The sequence below is a fragment of the Salvelinus fontinalis genome, chromosome 15 (genome assembly GCF_029448725.1).
Source record: "Salvelinus fontinalis isolate EN_2023a chromosome 15, ASM2944872v1, whole genome shotgun sequence".
Taxonomy (NCBI): Eukaryota; Metazoa; Chordata; class Actinopteri; order Salmoniformes; family Salmonidae; genus Salvelinus; species Salvelinus fontinalis.
Genome location: NC_074679.1, coordinates 19,694,631 through 19,707,880, shown reverse-complemented (window position 1 = coordinate 19,707,880; position 13,250 = coordinate 19,694,631). Strand labels below are relative to the sequence as shown.

At 45.3% G+C, this 13,250-nt stretch overlaps 1 protein-coding gene across 4 annotated transcripts in view; it reads right to left on the bottom strand.

Moving 5' to 3' along the window:
• Positions 1-662: 662 nt before the first annotated feature.
• kif26ba (kinesin family member 26Ba) overlaps positions 663-13,250 on the bottom strand; it is a 196,223-nt gene continuing 183,635 nt past the window's right edge. For 3 of the 4 annotated variants that reach the window (XM_055862875.1, XM_055862874.1, XM_055862876.1), the window contains 2 exons: positions 5,782-8,091; positions 663-5,322 (listed from right to left, as the gene is read on the bottom strand). In XM_055862875.1, the coding sequence (XP_055718850.1) occupies positions 5,174-5,322; positions 5,782-8,091 (2,459 nt within the window). In that variant the 3' untranslated portion in view covers positions 663-5,173. The remainder of the gene's footprint in view (positions 5,323-5,781; positions 8,092-13,250) is intronic. The other variant, XM_055862877.1, reaches the window with a different exon arrangement.

Below are 13,250 nucleotides of genomic sequence, written 5' to 3'. Positions count from 1 at the left end.
AAGTTGACAGATCTCTTACCAAGTCAAATCGGGACCCGAATCAGCGACCAACTGTATCGGCCACCGGAACAAGCTCCCAACCGCTAGGCCACCAACCATCCAAGATCCCCCCCCCACAATTCCCTAAGAGCTGCCCCTCAACAATCTGAGACCCCACCCCCCTCTAAGAGTATTAGTCTAGTAATTGACTTTCCAGGTCTCTCAACAATTTTATTTCTAGGGTCAATTTTACATTAATGTTATGCTTTTTCAGCCAATCCTGAACCTGAGACCAGAAACAGACCACCTGAGGGCAAAACTGGAACAAATGGTCTATTGATTCTGTATCCACCAGATACTGACTGGTTTTCTGATCAACACCACTACTTTTTTTTAAAGGTGTCTGTGACCAACAGATGCATATCTGTATTCCCAGTCATGTGAAATCCATAGATTAAGGCCTAATTTATTTATTTAAATAGACTGATTTCCTTATATGAACTGTAACTCAGTAAAATCTTTGAAATTGCACATTGGATAAGGGCAAACTCTGATTAACATCAATACAGTTGTTCAATTTGAATATTTTTTCTTACTTTGTGGGACGGTGGTTGGTTTACTTACACTTAAATTAAATCAGGATTGTTGAGCACGGTAACATTAAGTGAATAAAATAACACACATTTACTTGAATACAATCCTTTATTTACAGCAATCCTTGTGTCACCGTCAGATTCTCAGTCTGTTTGTCTGTCAGAAGAGCTTCTGATGACGGAGTTACACACAGACATGGGTCAGGTTGAGCAGGCACAATTAGGAGGAAATGTTTTTGGTCCAACTATGTTAGTTTCCCATTTCAAAAGGGTTTATTTCCCCTTGTTTGTGCCTCCTGAAAGCACGCACACACACACCCTGCCCAGCCACCGCACAGTAAGGCCTAGCTAGCATGGGATGGGACTACAGGTCAATTTCATTTCTATTCCGTTTTTTCAGGAGATGTTTTGGCTGAATATCATTTCCCTTCCTAAAATTGACTGAATGTAAATGAGGCCAACCCTGCTAGCTACAGTACCTCTCCCACTCCCCACAGACTGTACAGCCAGAGAAATAGATCTCTCTACAACATTTCAGATGCCCTGACAACCAAGACACCATGACACCGGAGTGAGACGTTTCCATGGGTTGCCCAGGGTGTATTCAGGAAGGTGAGACGTTCGATTGTTAGAAATGCAACGAAGAGAGTGGACTCAATTCCCTGCCATAAAAAACAGACAATCATATATCTGTTAAACATGATACATTTATATGTGCAGGTTTTGAAACATTGCACCATCCTGAACGTGACCCTGGAGAGTACCATCATCAACAGGCTCCAGGTTGAAGTTAGGAACAGATCTAGGACCAGATTACCCACCCTGAGTACTAATCATTAACCATTAGAGGGTAGAGCATGAAACTGACCTTAAATCAGCCTCCAGGGACAACGTCTTCCTACTCCTATCAATCAAACAGATCAAAGGAGGACGTAACAGTTGCAAACAACAACAGAGCAGGAAAAAATGTACATCTCAAATAAAAATGCTAAGTGTCTATATGTTGGAATATACCTATATGAAATGGGCTCAGGGTACGTACAATTACTTTCTGTCTATTTTTTAAATGCATAGTAACTTTGCAGATCAGAAGGTGTGTGGATAATAAATGATACAATATAAGCAAACTTTCTGTTCCAGCACGTCTTGAGTTAAATTAATAAGATCCTTCATTTATGACCATGACAGAGGGGAGAGGTCAAAGGGTAAAGGGCAAGGGGCATGATGATGATAATAAGAATAATACAAATTATACATTTCGTGTTAATACAACGGGTGGGTCTAATCCTGAATGCTGATTGGTTAAAACCTCATTCCAGCCGGTGTCTATTCCACGAGTTACCACCGGCTAAATCTATAACGTTAAAATGCCTTTTTACTCTGTTCCATCTGACTTTGTCTCGGGCCTAACACCCGTGCCAATATATCTTATATCTACCGGCTCCTCTGGCATTATCACTTAAATAAACACCTTTCAAAACACCCAAGGACACTGTACATAATACAATAGGATGATGATAAGATGACGAAGAAGAAGCATGTGTGTCTTAAAGTTATTTTAGGAAACAGGCTATATGCATATAGTTATACAAACATTTAGATCTCAAATGGTCTCAAGCACCATATATATATATTTACAAAATATTCCCAAAGTGAATACACCATGACAGTGGCACCAAGCAGAGTGAATGCAGAGTGACAGTGGCACCAAGCAGAGTGAATACACCATGACAGTGGCACCAAGCAGAGTGAATACACCATGACAGTGGCACCAAGCAGAGTGAATACACCATGACAGTGGCACCAAGCAGAGTGAATACACCATGACAGTGGCACCAAGCAGAGTGAATACACCATGACAGTGGCACCAAGCAGAGTGAATACACCATGACAGTGGCACCAAGCAGAGTGAATACACCATGACAGTGGCACCAAGCAGAGTGAATACACCATGACAGTGGCACCAAGCAGAGTGAATACACCATGACAGTGGCACCAAGCAGAGTGAATACACCATGACAGTGGCACCAAGCAGAGTGAATACACCATGACAGTGGCACCAAGCAGAGTGAATACACCATGACAGTGGCACCAAGCAGAGTGAATGCAGAGTGACAGTGGCACCAAGCAGAGTGAATACACCATGACAGTGGCACCAAGCAGAGTGAATACATCATGACAGTGGCACCAAGCAGAGTGAATACACCATGACAGTGGCACCAAGCAGAGTGAATACACCATGACAGTGGCACCAAGCAGAGTGAATACACCATGACAGTGGCACCAAGCAGAGTGAATACATCATGACAGTGGCACCAAGCAGAGTGAATACACCATGACAGTGGCACCAAGCAGAGTGAATGCACCATGACAGTGGCACCATGACAGTGGCACCAATCAGAGTGAATACACCATGACAGTGGCACCAAGCAGAGTGAATGGGAGGTTTTCCTCTACGCTCAGATTTCCATCTGTGTTTACACAGGCAGTCCAATTCTGATCTTTTCATTTTTTTTAAAACTAATTGGTCTTTTGATCTATCGGTTTCAGCTCTGAAAAAGATCTGATGTCATTGGTCAAAGGATCAATTAGTGTAAAACAGATCAGAATCGGGCTGCCTGTGTAAATGCAGCCTTAGACCTATAGAATACTGTAGGACAGCTTCACTTTAACCCATGAATCACATAGTTACACCCATTCCCTCTATGGTATTTATTATGTTTCATAATGCTACTATTTTCTTCTAGCATTTTCTCCTCCATCCATCTCTCCTCCCTTCTAGTTGACGTCTCTCTGTACCTCTTGATCACCTTCACACCTTAACCAAACCGGCCGTGCGCATGCCAACGTGCGCATGTTGATTTTGTCTGTCCCCACCAGACGAGATCATGACACGCAGGTTAATTAAAATACCAAAAAACAACTGAACCAGCTATATTAATGTGGGGACATACTAACTAAAAACTAAAGAGGTTTCCCCTTTTATCTGGGAATGAATCATCAGAGTAGAGAAACACACAATTCGACAAAGATCCAGGAATAAAATGGACCATATGCAATTCAGTTAAAATAACAACCCAATGTTTATCTCCCAGGACAAACTAGCTACAGTTATCTTTGATGAATCTCTCCTCTCATCTTTCAATCACCCACATGGGTTAGTATGCTTGTGAAAACCAATGAGCAGATGAGAGAGGCGGAACTTGAATCGTTTCCAGCTTCTCAAATAAAGTTATATTTTAGCAGCTGGATATGCAGACGCTCGGTCACGTGTGCGAGCAGTTTGGATGAAATGATTGAATAACATATGTGTGTAACCGTAACCTTAGCAATCAGTTTCTTATCAACAGCTAGTTTGTTGATAGTATGACATGATAGTAGAGCATCTACAGATGCTATCCAAACGATCCAAATAAAGTGTGACCATTTATTTTGCAACACTCACGAACGCAATGTGGACGGTCTAGTCAAGGTGTTAGTGGGAGGGGGGATTGGTGTACGGTAGGCCTGAAACCACAACTGAACACTTCGGGTGCCAAAACCATAGCCCGAGTGGTGACAAGGAAATCAATGGTCCATAAAATAAACCATGTTTTGGCTTAGCATTTCACCACCACCATTCACATTGTCTGTCCTTACAGATGTAGGATCTTCATTTGATCACCCTGTTGCAGGAGAACCTTCCTGCAATGCAGGACATTTTAAACTTGTGGTGTATTTGGGGTTTAAAAAGGCTTCTGAAGTTTGTAATTTATACTTAGAAAAGTCAGACTTGATTTTCCCTTACGAAAAATGTAATCAACCCCTACAAAAGTGTATGTTAATTTTAATTAATTCACATTTCCTGTGGCTGCAGGATTATTTTCCTGCTGTAGAAAACTGTCTCAAATAAAGGACCTACACCTGTATATAGCATCCCCCTAAAGCACTTTGTGTGGTCCCACTTTCTTCAGAAAATCAAAACAGAGGTAGAAAAACGAACACGTAACAGTTCATATGTTGCATCATAACTAGTGTAGAACTATATAAGTACAAACCACTGAGAACAGCGAGGCAGGAAACAGAGTAAAAGCCTTTTCAGATTATTTAGACTTTTGAGATCTATCATTTTTTCAGCTAGCACCGTTTGTACACAAACACAGGAGAAATGTTTCAGAAGTCAAAGTGTTCGCCAGGCACTTGTCTCTCTCACACATGGTTGGTTTTCTTTCCTTTCTGTCATTCTTTTCTCTTTGTTTCCCCACGTGACTAATAGCCGTCCGTCAGCCAGGCCTTATTCAAAGCAAGCAAAACTTTATTTACAAACTCCAACAACTGCTCTGTAAAAGTGATCTTCCTGTCCGGTGGCGGATACACTCCTTCTTTAAAACAATCTCTCTCCTCCTCCTTTTCTTCCTCCTCCTCTTCTCTCGCTAACTTCCCCGCTGCTTAAAAAAATATTCCTCTTTAGTCTCCGCATGCCTTTGTCTCCATCTGCCTCTGCACCTCCTCTGGGAAATTCCTCCCTCTGCTCCATCCCTCTATTCCTGCTGTGTTGTCTCCACTTTCCATGAGTCCAAAGAGTCCTAGAGGAGGTGTGGTCCGCCTGTCCGTTCTTTGTTCTACCTGCGTCGGCAGGTGACGTCGAAGCAGGTGACCATCATGAGGTGAGCTTTGCAGAAGTTGACCCTGGTCTCCAGTCTGTCTGTCATCACCTCTAGAGCCTCCAGGTACTCCAGAGAGTCCACCTCAAACGTCTGCTGCAGGTCAACTATGGGGAGGGGACAGAGAGATAGACATAATGTTACAGCCATGCTACAGGGGAGGAGAGATGGACATATGTCACAGCCATGTGACAGGAGCAGAGACAGAGAGACCGAGATATGTTACAACCAGGAGCAGAGAGAGGCCATATCATTACAATGAGTAGAAAGGACATTTCTAGAAGAAGGGATGTTCTCCAGTGGGTGGACAGGGGAACACACAGGTGTCAATGATAGGTGTAGCAGGTAGAGAAACATTGAGCTCCCTAACATTTACCAGAAAGATTACTGTAGGTGTCAAGGCTGTGGCTGAAATGCAAGCAAGTATGACACACACACACACACACACACACACACACACACACACACACACACACACACACACACACACACACACACACACACACACACACACACACACACACACACACACACACACACACACACACACACACACACACACTTACATTCAGTGGTCCATTTGTCTGGCTCCAGCATCAGGTGCTGCTTGGTCTGTTCCAGCTCTTTCTTCAGCCAGTCGTACTTGGCTCGGACCTCGGATATCCGCTGCTGCCTGTTTTCCAAGATCTTCAGCTTAGCACTGAAATAAACCACCTCCTGATGGAGACACGGAGAAGAGAGGGGAATACAAAGAAATGAGGGGAGGGAGAGGTGGGAAGAGAGTGAGAGAGGTAGGGGGAGAGAGAGAGAAAGAGAGGTGGGGAGAGAGAGAGGTGGGGAGAGAGAGAAAGAGAGGTGGGGAGAGAGAGAGGTGGGGAGAGAGAGAGAGAGGTGGGGGGAGAAAGGGAGGGAGAGAGAGGTGGGGGGAGAAAGGGAAGGAAAGAGGTGGGGGGAGAGAGGGAGGGAGAGAGAGGTGGGGAGAGAGAGAGGTGGGGAGAGAGAGAGAGAGAGAGGTGGGGGAGAAAGGGAGGGAGAGAGAGGTGGGGGGAGAAAGGGAAGGAAAGAGGTGGGGGGAGAGAGGGAGGGAGAGAGAGGGAGGTGGGGAGAGAGAGAGGTGGGGAGAGAGAGAGAGGTGGGGAGAGAGAGAGGTGGGGAGAGAGAGAGAGAGGTGGGGGGAGAAAGGGAGGGAGAGAGAGGTGGGGGGAGAAAGGGAAGGAAAGAGGTGGGGGGAGAGAGGGAGGGAGAGAGAGGTGGGGAGAGAGAGAGGTGGGGAGAGAGAGAGAGAGAGAGGTGGGGGAGAAAGGGAGGGAGAGAGAGGTGGGGGGAGAAAGGGAAGGAAAGAGGTGGGGGGAGAGAGGGAGGGAGAGAGAGGGAGGTGGGGAGAGAGAGAGGTGGGGAGAGAGAGAGGTGGGGGGAGAAAGGGAGGGAGAGAGAGGTGGGGGGAGAGAGAGAGGTGGGGAGAGAAAGGGAGGGAGAGAGAGGTGGGGAGAGAGAGAGAGAGAGGTGGGGGGAGAAAGGGAGGGAGAGAGAGGTGGGGGGAGAGAGAGAGGTGGGGAGAGAAAGGGAGGGAGAGAGAGAGGTGGGGAGAGAAAGGGAGGGAAAGAGAGAGGTGGGGGGAGAAAGGGAGGGAGAGAGAGAGGTGGGGGGAGAAAGGGAGGGAGAGAGAGGTGGGGAGAGAGAGAGGTGGGGAGAGAGAGAGGTGGGGAGAGAGGTGGGGAGAGAGAGTGAGTGGGGAGAGAGAGAGGTGGGGAGAGAGAGAGAGGTGGGGAGAGAAAGGGAGGGAGAGAGAGGTGGGGGAGAAAGGGAGGGAGAGAGAGAGAAAGGTGGGGAGAGAAAGGTGGGGAGAGAGAGAGAGAGAGAAAGATCTCTCCATCTCTCTCTCCGTCTGTCTCCATCTCTCTCCGTCTGTCTCCATCTCTCTCCGTCTGTCTCCATCTCTCTGTCTGTCTGTATCTCTCTGTCTGTCTGTATCTCTCTGTCTGTCTGTATCTCTCTGTCTGTCTGTATCTCTCTGTCTGTCTGTATCTCTCTGTCTGTCTGTATCTCTCTGTCTGTCTCCATCTCTCTCCGTCTGTCTCCATCTCTCTCCGTCTGTCTCCATCTCTCTCCGTCTGTCTCCATCTCTCTCCGTCTGTCTCCATCTCTCTCCGTCTGTCTCCATCTCTCTCCGTCTGTCTCCATCTCTCTCCGTCTGTCTCCATCTCTCTCCGTCTGTCTCCATCTCTCTCCGTCTGTCTCCATCTCTCTCCGTCTGTCTCCATCTCTCTCCGTCTGTCTCCATCTCTCTCCGTCTGTCTCCATCTCTCTCCGTCTGTCTCCATCTCTCTCCGTCTGTCTCCATCTCTCTCCGTCTGTCTCCATCTCTCTCCGTCTGTCTCCATCTCTCTCCGTCTGTCTCCATCTCTCTCCGTCTGTCTCCATCTCTCTCTGTCTGTCTCCATCTCTCTCTGTCTGTCTCCATCTCTCTCCGTCTGTCTCCATGTCTCTCTGTCTGTCTCCATCTCTCTCTGTCTGTCTCCATCTCTCTCTGTCTGTCTCCATCTCTCTCTGTCTGTCTCCATCTCTCTCTGTCTGTCTCCATCTCTCTCTGTCTGTCTCCATCTCTCTCTGTCTGTCTCCATCTCTCTCTGTCTGTCTCCATCTCTCTCTGTCTGTCTCCATCTCTCTCTGTCTCACCTTGTTGCCTTTCTCTCTCCTCTGCATGCGCTCCACGTCGTCTATCTCGTAGACCTTTATTTCGAAGGGTTCTGTGGTTCCCCTGGGGGCAGGGCGTAGCGGCCCGTCTACCCAGCGTACACCTGGGCTGATGGCAGGCTTCCTGAACGGAGAGGACGAGTCTGGGGTCAGGCTGGGAATCAGACGACGACGCTGGGTACCTGGACACACACACACACACACACACACACACACACACACACACACACACACACACAGACATACAGTTAATTGGGATACTAGGAGAATAATATTACTTTTCGGTATAGTTGTTGCTAAGTAGAATGTATCAATTTTAATTTAAATGCTCAACATAGAAAAACATAAAACACATGAAGAAGCATTCATCAGAAGTTGTAGAATTGAGTAGATGTTGTATTTTATCACCAACAGGACACATCTCTACATTGTGACTGTGACAGAACATATTTCTACATCTGTGACTGGGTCAGGACACCAGCATACTGACAGCATACTGGCAACAAATCCAGTTCCAGAGGGAGAGCCGGGGAGGAGAGGAGTTGAGAGCAGAGGAGAGAACAGTAGAGAAGAAAAGAGACTGGGAGAAAACGCAGAAGAACAGAACTGAACACAAGACAAGAGAGAGGAGTAGACAAGAGGAGAAAATAGAAACAAAGGGGGAGAGAGGAGTAGACAAGAGGAGAAAAGAGAAAGAGAGAGGAGTAGACAAGAGGAGAAAAGAGAAAGAGAGGGGGAGAGAGGAGTAGACAAGAGGAGAAAAGAGAAACAAAGGGGGAGAGAGGAGTAGACAAGAGGAGAAAAGAGAAAGAGAGAGGAGTAGACAAGAGGAGAAAAGAGAAAGAGAGGGGGAGAGAGGAGTAGACAAGAGGAGAAAAGAGAAAGAGAGAGGAGTAGACAAGAGGAGAAAAGAGAAAGAGAGAGGAGTAGACAAGAGGAGAAAATAGAAAGAGAGAGGAGTAGACAAGAGGAGAAAAGAGAAAGAGGGAGAGAGGAGTAGACAAGAGGAGAAAAGAGAAAGAGGGAGAGAGGAGTAGACAAGAGGAGAAAAGAGAAAGAGAGGGAGAGAGGAGTAGACAAGAGAAGAAAAGAGAAAGAGAGGGAGAGGAGTAGACAAGAGGGGAAAAGAGAAAGAGAGGAGTAGACAAGAGGGGAAAAGAGAAAGAGAGGGAGAGAGAAGTAGACAAGAGGAGAAAAGAGAAAGAGAGGGAGAGAGGAGTAGACAAGAGGCGAAAAGAGAAAGAGAGGGGGAGAGGAGTAGACAAGAGGGGAAAAGAGAAAGAGAGGGGGAGAGAGGAGTGCATTTTGTCAGTCCCTCTTATCTGACCACTGTGCTGGAATGTACATTTGCATAGACATTGGCAGACACTTTTTATGAATTCACACACAGGGTAAGAGGTTCTGACTGTCTCTCTGTCTCCCAGGTTATAGAAAGGTCACCCAGACAGATCTGCTCTGACTCACCACGAGTCACCCATTTGTACCTTATTACTGTCTACTGCAGCAGGGCACAATGGAGAGAGAGAGAAAGCGAGCAAGAGAAAGAGAGCGAGAGAGAGAGAGAGAGAGAGAGAGAGAAACACCAAATAATGCATGCAAAGCAGAATTAGTCCGATACACGCTAATTATACAAATCCAGAAAAGAGCAGATACATTTTACAACCACCTAAAAGGAAGTGATTCCCAAACCTTCCATAACAAAGCAATCACCTACAGTGAAATTAACCTGGAGAAGAGCCCCCTAAGCAAGCTAGTCCGGGGGCTCTGTTCACAAACACAAAGCCCCAGGACAGCAACACAATTAGACCCAACCAAAACATGAGAAAACAAAAAGAAAATTACTTGACACATTGGAAATAATTAACAAAAAAACTGAGCAAAATAGTATGCTATTTGGCCCTAAACAGAGAGTACACAGTGGCAGAATACCTGACCACTGTGACTGACCCAAACTTAAGGAGAACGTTTGACTATGTACAGACTCAGTGAGCATAGCCTTGCTCTTGAGAAAGGCCGCCATAGGCAGACCTGGCTCTCAAGAGAAGACAGGCTATGTGCAAGCTGCCCACAAAATGAGGTGAGCTGAGCTATACTTCCTAACCTCCTTCCAAATGTATGACCATATTAAAGACATATATTTCCCTCAGATAACACAGATCCACATAGAATTCCAAAATAAATCACATATTGATAAACTCCCATATCTACTGGGTGAAATACCACAGTGTGCCATCACAGCAGCAAGATTTGTGACCCGTTGCCACAAGAAAAGGGCAACCAGTTAGGAACAAACACCATTGTGAATACAACCCATATTTACAGTGCATTCAGAAAGCATTCAGACCCCTTCTCCACATTTTGTTACGTTACAGCCTTATTCTAAAATGGATTACATATATTTACACACAACACCCCATAATGACAAAGCGAAAACAGGTTTTTACAATTTTGGTACATACAAACAAAATCACATTTACATAAGTATTCAGACCCTTTGCTATGAGACTCGAAACTGAGCTCAGGTGCATCCTGTTTCCATTGATCATCCTTGAGATGTTTCTACAACTTGATTGGAGTCCACCTGTGGTACATTCAATTGATTGGACATGATTTGGAAAGGCACACACCATTGAATGTCCCCAAGACTACCTTCTAGGTGCCTAGAAGCCCAGCATCTCGGAGTCGCCTCTTCACTGTTGACGTTGAGACTGGAGTTTTGCGAGTCCTATTTAATGAAGCTGCCTGTTGAGGACTTGTGAGGCGTCTGTTTCTCATCTGATTCGATGAAAGATGGAGTTGAATGTACACTATTTTAGGCCCAGCTGTTGGAACTTTGGCTTTCCTAGATATAGCCACTATATTGTGATCACTGCATCCAATGGGTACGGGTACAGCTTAAGAACAAAGGTCTACAGTATTAGTAAAAATGTGACCAATACATGTGGATGATCTTGTTCCTGTAGTGTTTGCAAACACCCTGGTAGGTTGATGAATAACCTGAACCAGATTACAGGCACTGGTTACAGTGAGAAGCTTCCTCTTGAGCAGACAGCTTGATGAAAACCAATCAATATTCAGTTCCCCGAGAAAGTAGACCTCTCTGTTTACATCACATACACTATCAAGCATTTCACACATATTATTTAGATACTGACTGTTAGCACTTGGTGGCCTATAGCAACACCCCAAAAGAAAAGGCTTTAGATGTGCCAAGTGAACCTGCAACCACAACACTTCAATAACACTTGACATAAGAGCTTCTCTAAGCGTTACAGGGATATGGATCTGAATATATTCAGCAACACCTCCCCCATAAGCATTTCTGTCTCTATAGATGTTATATCCTTGTATTGCTACTGCTGTATGCAAATGGCTAATATAAATGTTATCTGATGTTAGCAAGTTATTGATTTTATGAACCTTATTTATAAGGCTACTTATATTAATATGTGCTATTTTCAGCCCTTTCCTGGGTATCTTGTCAGAGATAGACATAATATGGAAAAGAGCAAAAAAATAATAATACATTCAGCAGTCCATTAATCAATTGTTGTGTATAAGTGTGTGTGTGTGTGTGTGTGTGTGTGTGTGTGTGTGTGTGTGTGTGTGTGTGTGTGTGTGTGTGTGTGTGTGTGTGTGTGTGTGTGTGCTGCAGGGTTGAAGCTGCAAACCCATAGGCTTGGCTCTCTCATCCCTTCCAGGCTTCTGGGAGGGTGGACAATGAGCCTGTCATAGCGGATGTAAACAATGTCCCCACGTGCTCTGGCAGCTTTCATGGCTGGGATCAGTTCTTTCCTCTTCTGGCGCACATCTTCAGGATAGTCCTGGTTGAGGAGTAGACATTCCTCTCAAGTTCTTAGTTCTTTCCAGAACAGCTACCATGTCCTTGAACCTCAGGAACTTGACCACTATGGGCCTGAGCCTGTCACCTGGGCCGGCGGTGGGTTTTCCAGTCCTGTGGGTGCGCTCCACCTCAATCTTCCTGTGGTCCATCTTCAGTTTCTCTGAGATCATTACCCTCACCTCAGACTCAGTCCAGGTCTCATGTAGAGATTCTGCAATTCCGTCCACAACCATGTTGTTCCGCCTTGATTGTCCCTCGAGATAAACTGATTTCTCTTTCATTGTTATCATGGATTCAGATACAGAACTGCTGTTCTCTCTCAATGACTTACAGATTGCTGTCATCTTGCCGTTCTCCTATTTAAACTCATCGAGCTGATCCTGGGAGAACTGAAAACTGTTCTTCAGGTCCTGGACCTCTCTGGTCAGGTCGTCCATTATTTTATGACGAGAATCCACCTTGAAGCTATTTTCTTGTTGTACTAACTACTGCTTAAAGAACTATTTTCTTGTTGTACTAACTACTGCTTATAGAACTATTTTCTTGTTGTACTAACTACTGCTTATAGAACTATTTTCTTGTTGTACTAACTACTGCTTATAGAACTACTGTATTTTCTTGTTGTACTAACTACTGCTTATAGAACTACTGTATTTTCTTGTTGTACTAACTACTGCTTACAGAACTATTTTCTTGTTGTACTAACTACTGCTTATAGAACTATTTTCTTGTTGTACTAACTACTGCGTATAGAACTATTTTTCTTAGTTTAAAAGACCCTTCACCTCTGATAGAGACGCCACTGTCCTCAACGGTATTCCCACCGGATTTGGTCTTTGTCATGGTAGCAATGTAGGTTACGCTGTTACTCCTCTCAGTTCCAGACAGGACAGGTTATACTGTTACTCCTCTTAGTTCCAGACAGGACAGGTTATACTGTTACTCCTCTCAGTTCCAGACAGGACAGGTTACGCTGTTACTCCTCTCAGCTCCAGACAGGACAGGTTATACTGTTACTCCTCTCAGCTCCAGACAGGACAGGTTATACTGTTACTCCTCTCAGTTCCAGACAGGACAGGTTATACTGTTACTCCTCTCAGCTCCAGACAGGACAGGTTATACTGTTACTCCTCTCAGCTCCAGACAGGGCAGGTTATACTGTTACTCCTCTCAGCTCCAGACAGGACAGGTTATACTGTTACTCCTCTCAGTTCCAGACAGGACAGGTTATACTGTTACTCCTCTCAGTTCCAGACAGGACAGGTTATACTGTTACTCCTCTCAGCTCCAGACAGGACAGGTTATACTGTTACTCCTCTCAGTTCCAGACAGGACAGGTTATACTGTTACTCCTCTCAGCTCCAGACAGGACAGGTTATACTGTTACTCCTCTCAGTTCCAGACAGGGCAGGTTACACTGTTACTCCTCTCAGCTCCAGACAGGGCAGGTTATACTGTTACTCCTCTCAGTTCCAGACAGGACAGGTTATACTGTTA